The 14,046-nt window shown below is 40.5% G+C and overlaps 1 protein-coding gene across 3 annotated transcripts; it reads right to left on the reverse strand.

Moving 5' to 3' along the window:
• Positions 1-908: 908 nt before the first annotated feature.
• On the reverse strand, positions 909-13,146 carry LOC144377785 (uncharacterized). Of its 3 annotated transcripts, none has more exons than XR_013438874.1 (3): positions 12,524-13,146; positions 7,883-8,012; positions 909-1,843 (listed from the first exon to the last, which is right to left on the reverse strand). XR_013438874.1 is itself a non-coding variant. In XM_078049924.1 (3 exons), the coding sequence occupies exon 2, from the start codon at positions 7,557-7,559 to the stop codon at positions 3,033-3,035; it is 4,527 nt and encodes a 1,508-aa protein (XP_077906050.1). In that variant the 5' UTR covers positions 7,560-8,012; positions 12,524-13,146; the 3' UTR covers positions 909-1,843; positions 2,939-3,032. The 3 variants fall into 3 exon arrangements, 1 of the variants encoding a protein (XP_077906050.1); XM_078049924.1 differs by having other exon boundaries at positions 2,939-8,012; XR_013438875.1 differs by lacking the exon at positions 7,883-8,012.
• Positions 13,147-14,046: the final 900 nt, after the last annotated feature.

Below are 14,046 nucleotides of genomic sequence, written 5' to 3' on the forward strand. Positions count from 1 at the left end.
TTAGACAGAGCAAAGAGTCCAAACATGGGAATAATTTCTTTTAAAAATCCTTCCATATCTTCTGTTCCTTTTCTGTTCTGCAACAGAAGGCTTCTATCTATCTAGTAAAAATATCCACAAAATCTAAGAGATATTTCAATCCTTCTGAAGTGGTTGACATGACTATAAAGTCCACTTGCGGATCTTCTCCAGGCAGTAGGACTTGTGCTTGTAGTGCTCTTTCTAATGGGCTTGCAACAGATAGTCTCATATATACTATTCTGTTAGTTTAGCTATGATCTTTAAATAAATTTGTGGTTCTTATCACCCCAAGAAGTTAGTTGTACAGTTTCTTTTCCATAAGGGGTTGAACATTGGGCATGTTTAATAATTGCCCAGGCTACCTGAACCAGAACTTTCCTTGCTTTTCTGTCATCTACCCCACTTCCCCACCTCAAAACAGGAGACATTTGAAATCCTGCCATTTTTGTTTTGTCTATATGTTCCTCTGGGTAGGAGGGACCAAATTTGTAGAGAGACATAGAGGGGATCAAAGGCATCTAGAGAGTCTTTCTGGATAAAGCACACATTTAGCTCCATCGTCAACTGCGTGGTTTCCTCTTATTAATTTTGATGCCCTCTGCAGTGTACTATGGCTACTATTTTAGGGTCATTTACTGCCTGAAACAGTGAAAGAATCTCTTTTTCATATTTAATTTTGTTGTTGTTGTTGCTGGTACTAAGAAGACCTGTCTCTTTACAGATTGCATCATGAGTCTGAATCACTGAGAAGGTGACACGAGCAAAGGACGGCGGCGAGGTCCTCCGACCGCTCCCGGGTGGTCCTGAAGTCACGGCTGCCCCTGCCCCAGGTAACCTCTCCCGGCCGACGATCCGTGTCTTGAAAGAAGAAGCCGCCACACGCGAGATGCCTTTTCGAATGCCCGGTTTATTCACTCCATCACATCACATCACACGAGGCACAGGAACAGAGGCTGGTGGGACTCAGTTCGCTCGATGTTGACCCACACATAGTGAGTCTGAACTGGCCAAAGAGCTCAGCCTTCCTGGCCTTTAAATACTATAGTTGTTTACAATACTTTAAACCAAAAACATGTTTATTCCATAATTTCTATTTCTTATCCTATCTTAACAGATCGTCTCTATTACATCACATCTTGTTTACATCTTTGCTTATCTTAGAAAATCACACTTGTTTTGTGCTAAAATACCTCAAAACATGTTTACCTTTTATCCTTATCTATTTCACACATTTTCTAGCTTAGGCACCTTTCTTCATCACAACATGTTTACTTCAAACTCTCCTGTCCTTTGTTTATTTCAAACTCTCCTGTAATTCTCCTGTCATTCCACCCCCTTGATACCGAGACCAATAAAAGGGGTGAAGGTATCAATGACTATCCATCAGGCGGTGGCTGTATACCACTGCATGTTAAACAGCCAATGACACCGCTATCCTGCAAAGGTGTCCAAGAATTATCACTGTAACATACAATGATTGCATCCTGTAGAGGTGCAAAATCCTACAATACACAGCGGGAGATATTGAACTAAAGAATTCCAAATTTCACAGCACACAGGGTAAGGTACAATGCTAGGATAGTTTTCCAACATATGTCGCAATTGTCCATCAGTTATGTTCTTCAAAAGTATTACTGCTCCGTGGCATACTCTCAGGGGTCCCGTTATTTCTGTCTCTTCGTAGAGTGGAACTAGTGGTACCGGAGTACTCGGAGGTGTTTTGGTCAAATTCCAAGCATGTCTCCATAGTTGGTTTTTCTTTCGGCGACCCAAGATTCTTTCTATTACTATCCGATCCATAGACACGTTGTTGTAAAAACACCTATCAACAAGTAGATATAGCACAAATTAAAGGATTAAAACATTTGTTGAAATGTCCGTCATTGTTGGGAATAGAAAGGGTCCATGCACATTGTGAGATATCTTTTTTAGGTGCGGATTTTTAAAAGAAAAATTTTTGTCATGTCCGAATGAGCTGGCCACTTTGTTCATGCAACACAATAAATTGGGCGAAATCGGGCCCTCGGGGCCAGGGATAAGTATTACCCTTCTGGAAACTTGTGTTCAAGTCTCCTGTCTTTCTATATTGGTTGCATGCAAAGGGAATCAAGTAGCCCCTGTCTTAGGTCGTCCACTGCCCTTGTACTACTTACCCGTTTTGGGGAGGCCCCTTCCCCTGTTTTAGGTTGCAGTACAAGCGTGGAAGTTGCCCGTCACTGGGTACCACAAGATCAGCTCACTTATGATTAGGACATTATTATTCAATAGCCACCTTTTTGCAGGACCAATAACTATTCTCAACAGACATGGCTATTATTTTTACTGATTTTTCAACCAAAAGTACATATCAAAATAAATCTGTATCAAGAAAATTTTTTCCTACATATTCTTGATATAGTTTCGGTAAGTCCGCGTGTCTAAGCGTATAGTTCCACATGTGTACAAAGTAAGGAAGAATAATTTGTCTCCAGCAAAGCGTTTGCAAATCTAGTGGATTGAATGGTGCTCTATTACAGATTGCTCCTGGTCGACACAAAGACATTGTCGAGGATATGGCGTCATCATCCTGCCTGAAAATAATGATACTATTAATATACCATGCCCATGGCCATCCTCGTACATTCTGTTCTCGATGTGCCGTTCTCATACATTCCGTGAATATTCCCATCAAAAACTTATTATGTTCCGGGTATCTTTCGTATTTGGACACTTCTCTTCGATGTATCGTCATGTACCATTGATGAGTCCATACATGGCGTATAAACTCGATGATTGACGGAACTCGAGGTATCTTGTCTTGTATCTCTATATGTAGAACACAATGGCTTGGTGCCCAAGTATTCACCAAGTGGAGCAACAAAGATAGCGTGTCCTCATCATAACATTTTAATGCACCATACCAGAAAAAGTTACGTACATGAAAACTCAAGCATAGCTCACAACTTGCATAGTGCAAAACCTCATTCCGCTCTGCGTTTTGTGTACGACGCGCAGACTGTCTTCTGCGTTTCCTATGCTTGTTCATGGTTCCTGTAAAACATTTGTTTATCAAGCTTTACAACTGTCTTTCGAGTAGTTCTCTTATTCACTGCCAAACAAATCTTAACTAATATTACTAGAAGGAAAAATAAACATACGTAGAAAAGAATTTCTTTAAACCAATGAAAAGGATTCCATCTCATTATACACGTAAAATCTGCATGAACTAACTTCCTGAAAAATCCCATCACAGAACAGTCATAAGTATACTTAAAGTCACGTGGTATTAAATATCCTGAGTCTACCAATACTTTAACCTTATGTGTTTCACCTTGAAACTGCTGTATCATCTTCGTAGTTTGGTTATGAACAGCTTCTATGATTTTACCATGTTCTGCAAACTGTTTGTTTAGGGTTTCCACTGCTTTCTTTGCTTCCTCATATAGTTGAGATTCTGGAGGAGGTGGTACAAATACGTGTAGACCAAATGTGTGATTGGAGATAAAGATGACGTCTGACAATAGTCTATTGGTGTAATCTGGGTCTGTGGAGTTAATTCGTCGGAATGGATGTTGTTTACGAGTTGCGTTCATGTGTTCAATCATCATAGTGTTATAATGTATATGGCATCCTGCTTTCAATGGTAGAGTTTCATTATAAGTGATGTTTTGCCATCTTCTTACCATATAGTCCATGGGATGACATGTCAGTAATCTGTAGTTACCTAGGTCCATCAAGGTGCTTTGTGGCATAGAGATTGTTACGTCCGATGTTAAGGGTTCGTCTGATACTAAGTTGAAAGCAATCATCGTTGATTTACCCAAACTGTAGGTTGCATCTGCAGAGACATAGAATGATGTATCGTTCCATGTTAGCCAATAAAAAGTTTCGTATGGTAATAACCATGTATCTCCGACTTTACGTGGTACTGGTTTTGTTGGGTATCCAATAACCGCTGATGTTGTAGATATCTGCCATAGATGAATCACACAATCTCCCATATCACAATGCGAGTCTTGTGTTGGGTCTAATACTGTGAAAGAAGTTGCTGTTTCCATACCTATACCTGTTTGGAACAAAACTCGTAAATCTTCTAATGATGCCTCTAACATTGCTGCTATATGAGCACATTCTTGGTTTGCTTCTAGATGCTTCAACCTTGATTCAAACATTTCATTTGTCGTTTGTACCACTGTATTGAGGATATCAATTTGTTTCTTTAGCATTGCTTGTTCTATATTAATTCTATCAATTAGTATTGATGCAGAGTGTAAATTTTTCGATATGCCTGCAATCACTGATGCTTGTTTACCTTGTAAGCTCTTTAATGCACTAATTTCAACTCTGAGTTCTTCTGTCATTGCACCGGCGATCAATGCTCCAAGAGCAGCTCCAGCGATGAAAGCACCTACCGCTGCTAGCTGTAACGGACGTCGTCCTGCGGCATTTCGTGCTATGCTGTAAAATAAATCTGGCAGTACATATTGCCATTTTTCTGAGCCGCATACTTCGGTATCCCTGAATGCTTGTCCAAGTGAGAGCCGTAGTCTCACTGGTTGGATCGCGGGGTGCACCAGGAATCTCAGTGGTTGTCTTAGAAGTGGTAGATATGCTGGGGCTTCAGTGGTTGTCATTTTTGCTTTTGGCGGGAACAAGACACTTCTAGGGTAGTGGGCTGTCACCCACCCCCTGGTTTCGTTGAATCCTCCTCTGTATATTAAACATGGTTTGAGCGATTCGGGTGTCACTCTGCAGTCTTTCATTGTCATCTTATAGGCATATATTTTATGATTTCCTGCATAACTGTCATAAATGTCCGTTGTATTTCGTAAGACATCATGAGACACAATGTCATACATCCACCAGGAATTGTCATCTTCTAATGCTGGTAGTAGCATATACCAATAGTATGGCAGTTTTCCTGTATGTATTACGTTTTTCCATTTGGAAAAGTCCATGCCTGCCGTCATCCACCATCTCAAAGTCTTGTTGTCTGCAGCTTCTACGTGATACCGGATCTTAGTGTCCCATAATTGTGTACTTGGACATCCATCTTCTGATTCTACATCATCATCCATTACATTCTTCTTTGTTAATAATGTTACTTCGTCTATTTTTGGATATTTGTATGTTAATGCTGTTGCCTTTGGTTTCAATGTGTGTCTCACCGTAGATTCCCAATACGTTGTTATGTGGGAAGTATTGACTGCATCCATTGGGATGTCATATACTGACACATTATCTTCAATGGATCTGTGAACTCCATGTATTATGGCGATATTGGATGGGAACCATCTGCAGTTGGATCTTTCTAATGCTATAGGCACTCCTTTTGTGTCGTTGTAGATTCTCTTCTTGGCCATCATAGGTATACTGATATTATGTAGGGCGTCTCTAATTGTTGAGTTAGATATGTTAAACACAGGTATTAAAGATGACATAAAGTGATCATAAAATTTATATGATAAGTCTGAATATGGCTTTCCATTTTCTGCCAATGCTGATCCGTTGAATGAATAGTCTACTTGTAGGAATGACACGTTCCATTTTATTCCTTTATGTATGTCTGTTGGTGTGATTACTAAAACTGGTTGCCATGGTGAGTCAAACGCTTCATGTGTTTTATTTCTTATTAGATGTATATGTGTTGCATTAAGTAAAACAGTATGATCTTCTTCTGGTATGCAGTTCTCCTTTGAAAAATTGTAACACCATGTCCAGTTCCACATGGGATTTTGTGTTCTGTTCAGGATTCTATTATTAGTCCAGAATGATTGATTAAAGGTTACAAACTGATTGTTACAGACGTCGGAATGTCGTTCATGGCATACACCTTCGTTTATTTCTGTTGTGTCCCATTCCTCTACTGTATTCTTGAATGCATATCGTCTGGTTATGTTATGATATAAGATCCATCCTTCATGGTGGAACATGGGAAAAAGTGGTGTCTGCCACGTAGGATCTAGTCTGGAAGGATGCAGGAACATGCATGGTACTATTTGCGGATAGGACATTGTGTCCATTACTTGTCCTGCTACCTTATACCAATACCTGTATTTGCAAAACTTTATCAGTCCTAGGTCATAAGGAAAACATACGCGTCCTATGAATGCAACACCAGTTGACCTATTTTGCATTTCTCCAAAAATACTGCGAACACACACATAACCTATATTTTTAAGCTTACTTGGTGGTGTATACGTCCGTCGTGCCATATTATGCGTAAATGGCTGTGGAATTGGGTCAGTCAATACCACTGGTGATCTCCATGTTTCTGTTCCTAAAGTCAGCACTTTCCACCAGTCTTCCACTGGCATGAATGATGTGTTGGAGATATGTACGTCTGAGCGATATGTAGACAGGATGTCAAATGCACCAAATATCGGAAGGTTTGGAAAATCTGCAACGCATGTTACAAAGTCTGTGTATCCCAAAGTTTTGTTTTGCAAGTCATCTAACCAGATTGTCATCTTATGATCTTCAGAACTCATCAAGTCCAAATAGTCCTGTAATTCTTTTGGACAATAGGCTCCATATGGTTTCTTTAGAGCTTCTGGCCATCTTTTGACTGGTCTTGCTCCTTGCAGATGTCTTGGACGACTATACCATTTGTTAAGCACTTCTTGGGACTCATCGTAGGGTAGGAGGTCTATTCCCATAGTTGTTGTCTTGATAGTTGTTGTTGTGTCATCATCAATTGCACTGTCATTAGTGTGGGTAGTTTTCCTGTCGTCTTCTATCTCGTAGGAGTCGAAAGAGGAATGAGAGGCTTCATCTTCTTCGTAGTCATAATCAAATGCGTGATAATCATTTTGTTGGTTACTTGCCCACGCTTGGAACGGTAATGCAGGTATGCTGATATCTGTAGCTTTTTTGCAAGTGAAGAGATCGCTGTCATCATCTGGTTCCATAACATGTATTTCTTCTGCAGGTCTATTCAGCAAGGCTGCTGTAGCATTGTATTGTGTTATCCACGTACTTTCTTTCATTTTCCGGAAATGATACACAAAATGTGGTTTCTGTGCCCATTGGTCCAGAATGGCATCCATCAGATGGCATCGCAACGGGTTAGTTTCATATGCATTCGTGTATCCACCTTCTGACACAGTCCTGAATAAAGGTGAATAGATGCCTGTAGTATTCCATTCGTAAAATGATGTACAAGATGTCGGTGCATAATGTCTGTAAAAGTGGGTGCAAAATGCATATTTGTGATAGTATAAGTATTGAATTGCTGTTAGATTCTGCAGAAACTTTCTTGATCTCCAGTATTGTGGTATTACAGTGCCATTGCTTACCTCTTTCATAGACTGTGGAAACTGTAGGTATTCTTCTACCCATCGCTTATATGACCATTGACTTTTTGACAAACTTTGTGACTCAATCCATTTCCATGCAGCAGTTGTATCAGTAGGTTTAGTAGTAGTAGAGATGGTAGTGGTGGTAGTAGTGCCAACATCAGCATCATTACTGCTGCTAGCATCACTATCAGTGCTAGCAGTGCTGTCTGTTGTTACACAAATAATAGCAAAAAACAATGTCCAGCGTTGAAGCAGCATAGTTATTATGTTAAGATGTCTACCAAAAACACACTGTATAATTAAGTATAACACATCTCATAACATTTTTCACTTTTTCCTCTCCTATGGATCCTATACATGTATTGTTCTTATGTTTTTGCCACTCATTACAATGAAAGTATCCAGATAACAAGGCACAACCATACACAACAATGATTATGAATAGCACAAAGCTCCAGATCTGTCGATATACATTATCTCGTGCATACATCTTTATCTTTAGTTAGCCTAAGGTCTCCTTTACTAGTTGATATCCAAAATGTATTTCCTTGCCCATCGGCAATGATTTCACCCTTAGTTACCTTTGTACTGTTTCTATCTTTAATCCATACTTTTGATGCACGATTCGATGGTTTTTCCTCGTCCTCCTCCTGATATTCGATAACTTTGTTGAACACTTCCTCAAAAGGGGAACTCCTATGTAACCTCTGCCTGCAATTAAGTTCAAAGACTGCAATTAGCAGGGCCTTTTCAAAAGGCATCGTGTCCATTAACATATGTAATTTTGTTTTTAGTAACCCATTGAATCTTTCCACTGCACCTGCTGCAGTGGGGTTATAAGCCAAATGGAAATCCCATGAAATTTGTAATATATCTGCCAATTTTTGAACACGTGCTCCAGTAAAGTGAGTTCCCTGATCTGAGGCTATGTTCCATGGACATCCATATCGGGCACACCATGTCCATACACAATTTATGGTGGACGTTTGGTTTGCTTTTGTACATCCGTAAGCCATTCCAAGGCCTGTGCTGCAATCCACCATATTACATACATATTTTCCATTTCTCAATGGCCCAATATAATCAATCTGCACCAATTGGTTAAATCCTGCTGGGGCCGTTCTTGTGCTTGGTGGATTACGTCTAAACCTGCTCCCACTGGCTGCACATTTTTCACAGCCAGTGATAGCTTGTTTACATTTATTCCAGGTTGTCTTAATATTTCTAGAATTGAACCATTGGTACAGACCATGTGTTCCAATGTGTCCAAGATTTGCATGGATTTGTTTAATTTCATCCAATGTGATATCAGATTCCATTGGTGGTTTGACCACATGCCAATTAGGTTTACGTTTTAAAGTTAATTTTGTATCAGAGGCTTTGTCTACCTCCCATTGGTTTGGATTTCTCAATTTAATGGCATTTACTCGTATTGGAATTTTGCTTAATTTATCAGCGATATCATTATTCTTAGAAATACTATCCTGGCGTCCTGTATGGGCGTCCACGTGAGTGATCAGGATTTGGATTGGAGCTTCTGCTAACCATTTCCATGTATCTTTTCCCCATACATCTTTACCATTTATTGTAAAGTCAGTTAATTTCCACTTTGCTGACCAAATTGCAATACCATTACACACTGCCCATGAATCTGAAAATATATGTACATATTTTACTCCCTCCTTTATGGATTCTTCCACCGCGAGGCGGACTGCTAAGAGTTCAGCCAATTGAGCAGAATCATCTGAACCTTCTTTAGATAGAATTTTACCATCACGGGGCCTAAATGCAACTGCTTTCCATTTTGTTTTCTTTCCTATCACTGCACTGGAGCCATCCGTAAACCAGGCATTAGCATGTGTCTCGGATGCTCCCCATTTTCCAATGGGTGTTACTTTTGGTTCCACTATTGGGACTGGAACAGGCATCATAGGCTGGGCGTTTACACTTTCAGTTAATTTTGTAATTTTTGAACTTCCCATCATTGAGGTATCTTGGGCTAGATTATTTATATACCATTTCCATTGCATTACTTTCCCTTCAATTGGTAGCCCTGTTAATGCATTATCTGGCATCTTAGCCCAATCTAATATAGGCATTGGGCATCTTATCATCACCTGTCTATTGGATATATTAAACCCTAGAGACTGAAAAGCACAATAAGCTGTCCAAACAGTTTTTTCAAAGAAAGAATACTTATTTTCTGCATATGGGAAACGTTTGGAGTAAAATCCAACTGGTTTTGTCTGCCCGTGACTCTTGGTATAAATGCCCCAGTTACCAAAACCATTGGCGAATACAATGTCTAAAATAATTATTTCTCCTGGCTGTGGCACATATAATTGGGAAAATGTTTTTATATATTCAATTGCCTGACGAAATGCAGTTTCTTGTGCATCCGTCCATACAAAATCTGATGCTTTCCTTACTATTTTATATATTGGTGCCAATAATACTTGTAGATATGGAATGTGTAGTCTCCAATATCCTAAAATTCCTATTGCTTGCTGTGCCATGGCTTTGTTTTTAGGTGATGCTAGGTTTTCTATCTTGTTTATGACGGTAGGTGGCACTGTCGGACCATTAGAGTTCCATACAATGCCTAAATATTTTACAGAGGCGCTCGGTCCTTGAATCTTCTCTGGGTTTATGCTCCACCCTGCTTCCACTAGGGTCTTTATTAGCATATCTTTGGCAGTAGTTAGGGTCTCTGTATTTCTGCCAGCTAATAAAATATCGTCAACATACGTCCATATTTTAGTGTCTCTTGGTAATTGTAATCTTCCTAATGAAAGTTGTAAAGCGTTATATGCTATGATTGGACTATTTTTATATCCTTGTGGCACTCTTGTGAACTGGTATTGTACTGAGTTCCACGTAAAAGTTGTCATTTCTCTACTATCCTTATGAAGAGGTACAGCGAAAAACATGTCACTTAGATCTATAGCACAGAAGCATGTGGGCGAAAAGTTTCTAATTTCCGTATAGATACTGTCAATGTCAGGCAAAGAACCCGGCATGGTAGGAGTTAACTTATTTACATTTCTATAGTCTACTGTGAGTCTCCACTTCCCGTTTGGCTTTTTTATTGGCCACACTGGGCTATTGTAATGAAAAGATTGAGTTTTTTCTATTATTCCCTTATTCAACAGGTCCTTAATGGCCTCTGATATTTCCTCATGACCTCCCTTTATGGAGTATTGTTTTGTAAAACAAGGTGGTATTCGTGGCAGCTTTACGGGCTCAATTATCACCTCTGGAATGCTGCCTGCATAACAATGCTTAATTCTCTTGATAGGCAACCATTCTCCAAATAGCATTCTTATCTCGTCTATCCCTAACACTGAGTGTGGTACTCCACCCACCAGGACTGACACTTCCATTTCCTTATCATAAACCAGCAGTTGTACTCTACATCTCTTCATGGTTTGGATATGCCCGGACACTCCCTGAACATTTACATTCTCTCCTTCTATTTTTCTATTTACAAAATCATTTCTTATAATAGTTACCTCGCTTCCAGTATCCACCAGAAACGAGTCTGAACATGTTTGTCCATCTATAATAAAAGTTAGCTGAATGAATGGTCTCGAGTCTGCATTCCAAAACGCACTGTATTGAAACGCGGGTCGCCGAGGCGATTTTTCGCCGGCCACCTTCGTGCGCTTTGAGGGGCTTGGTATCGGGTTTCTGTGTATCTTCGGTTGTAATTTACCCCTCCTATCTGGTTTTCTGATTGTTCCCGGGGGTTGCTGTCTGGACCCCGTATTTTTAAGTTTGTAAATTTCTGTCCTTGCCATTTTTGACCTGGCTTTAGATTGCGATAATCTCTCCTCCCCTGACGCGGCTGTTCCTGGAATGGCCTTCTGAAGGGGAGCCGACGCTGGCCAGGCGTGACTCCCCAAGAGTTTTTTCTCATGTACGTCAGGGTAGCTTCAAAAGACATTTTATTTTCGATCTGTAATTCTCTATGCTGTTTTAAAAATTCCACCACATCCCAAAGGTCTGTGGCTCCTGCTAGCATCGTGGAAAGGAGTACCCGATGCTGTTCCGGTGCCCCCTTTACTATTATTCGTCTGAGCATTGGGTTTAACCTACACCGTAGTGGCGGTCCTTGATTCTCATCATAAACTTTGCAGAAAACTCCCAGTTTTTTTACCATCCTTATACCTTCCGTCGGGGTTTTCCACTGGACCTTGCCTTCAAAAGCCCCTAGATCTAATTGGGGAATTCCTTCTCTCCATGCGCTAGCTATCCAATTAAATAATGTTTTTACTTCTAATGGCTCTTCTTCAATCATTCTTTGCATCGCCTCCATCACTCCGGGGTGGTCTATCTGAATATTTACTAATTGCATTTCTCGCCCCGAGAGTCTGAGGCTTTCTCCTCCTTTTGACCACACATTATATAAAAATTCTCCATCAGTTGATCCTTTCTGTGAGAAATCCTGTCTCAATTGTAACATTTCTGGTCTAGTCATATCTCTAGTCTCTACTATTTGTTCCAACCCGTCAGGGCGTCCCCTGCTGGGCGTGGAAGTCTTAATAATTGATACAGGCTCTGACTTATAACATGGCTCATTATCTATGATATCTTGTAGGAAAGGATTTTTGCATTTCTTAAGCGCTTCCTGAACCAGGCGTTTTCCTTTAAGTCTGTCCTCGTCTACGTCATTAATGATCTTACATAAGATTCCCGGGATTTCACGTTTATTGGCCCTTTCTATTATTGGTTTCACTATCTGTGGATTGCTTAGGGCTATTTCCACGGTGGTTCCTTTTTGGAACTCAGGCATTTTCGCCTGAACTATCCTCTCTAATGGTCGCCATGGCAACTGAGTTTCTAGCTCACTATCACTGTGTTCTGAATTTTTTCTTTTTAGAGTACACTGTTTCAGCTTTGCTATGGTATCTCGTATGCCCATTTTACTATGCTGAAGTATATTCTTATTTTATATAAAGACCAATTCCACTGGATCCAGCTATACGTTTCTATATGGTTCAGGAGTTTCCCCAAATGCTCCTCCCACTTCAGTCGAGCCCAAATTCCTATCCTTTCTTTACACCAGCCCATTCACAGGGGGTCCGCCGTCACCGTAAAGGATTAAGCGGGTGCGTTCCCCTCCTCATTCCGCTGGGTTCCCGGGTGCCGGACTCTCACGGTCACTTCGGGCCACAAACGGAGGTCGGATTGTGAAGGTGCGTTTTGGGGAAGGCACTTACCCCTCTCTTTCCTTGTGCACTCTCCCGATCGAATCCTGCCGACTACGCCAGCTGACACGAGCAAAGGACGGCGGCGAGGTCCTCCGACCGCTCCCGGGTGGTCCTGAAGTCACGGCTGCCCCTGCCCCAGGTAACCTCTCCCGGCCGACGATCCGTGTCTTGAAAGAAGAAGCCGCCACACGCGAGATGCCTTTTCGAATGCCCGGTTTATTCACTCCATCACATCACATCACACGAGGCACAGGAACAGAGGCTGGTGGGACTCAGTTCGCTCGATGTTGACCCACACATAGTGAGTCTGAACTGGCCAAAGAGCTCAGCCTTCCTGGCCTTTAAATACTATAGTTGTTTACAATACTTTAAACCAAAAACATGTTTATTCCATAATTTCTATTTCTTATCCTATCTTAACAGATCGTCTCTATTACATCACATCTTGTTTACATCTTTGCTTATCTTAGAAAATCACACTTGTTTTGTGCTAAAATACCTCAAAACATGTTTACCTTTTATCCTTATCTATTTCACACATTTTCTAGCTTAGGCACCTTTCTTCATCACAACATGTTTACTTCAAACTCTCCTGTCCTTTGTTTATTTCAAACTCTCCTGTAATTCTCCTGTCAGAAGGTCATTTGGAATCCATATACAGATAATACCCTCCCTCTTCGTAATTCCAGTGCCTAAGTTTGGGCTGCAATTTCAGAATTTTGAGCTGAAGTTCTGGGTGGATAGACCTTTTGTTTCAATGAATTCTTGGAGAGAGACCATTGCATATTCAATATTCAATAATCAATATTCAATATTCAATATTCACCATTAAGTATAGAAATACTCCCATGTGCAAACTACTTTTTCAGCATGTTAGGGGCTCTTTTTGCTCGAGTAGACCATATCTCTTTGTTCCAAATAATCATGAATTTGAGATTTTTGTGATACAAGGAGTAGAGTGGCTGGGTTAAGTGTCTGGCAAGGTTTTAGAGTTGGGACCAGTCTAGCAACTGACCCTGGTACTGTAATATTCAGCCCCTTGTCAGACAAGATTGGCTTTTTGTCTCCAGAAAAACTGGAGACTTGATGTGGGATCCACAGTATCAGTGGCTGCTCCATAGTTAACTTTTGGGGTTTTTATTTTTTATTTTATTTATTGCCTTTTTAATGAACAGGCAAGTTGCAGAAACTACCCTTCAGCATGGTGGCCAACCCCAAGACACAGTATCTAAGTATCTAGAAAAATAAGCTACCACTTTTGAAGGGGTCGAGCATCGGTGTCAACACAACAGCTGCAATCCCATTCCTTTCATGCCTATATGAATCAAGTAGTTTGTATCTGGCATACTTGGTGCAGGGGTACTTGTTAGTACCCCCTTGAGCTTACTAAAGGCTTGATTAATTTTTCCATCTCATCTGAAGAAATCAGTTTCCAGTTCCTGTAATTTGTCATATAGGGACTTTGCAATTGGCCCAAAATTTGGAATTTTAATATGGCAGGAACCTGCCTGCCTAGGAATCACTATAGTTAC

Source organism: Ictidomys tridecemlineatus, chromosome 5 (genome assembly GCF_052094955.1).
Source record: "Ictidomys tridecemlineatus isolate mIctTri1 chromosome 5, mIctTri1.hap1, whole genome shotgun sequence".
Taxonomy (NCBI): Eukaryota; Metazoa; Chordata; class Mammalia; order Rodentia; family Sciuridae; genus Ictidomys; species Ictidomys tridecemlineatus.

Coding starts and splice junctions, on each gene's coding strand:
- LOC144377785 (XM_078049924.1), bottom strand. CDS start 7,559: ATGCTGCTTCAACGCTGGACATTGTTTTTTGCTATTATTTGTGTAACA.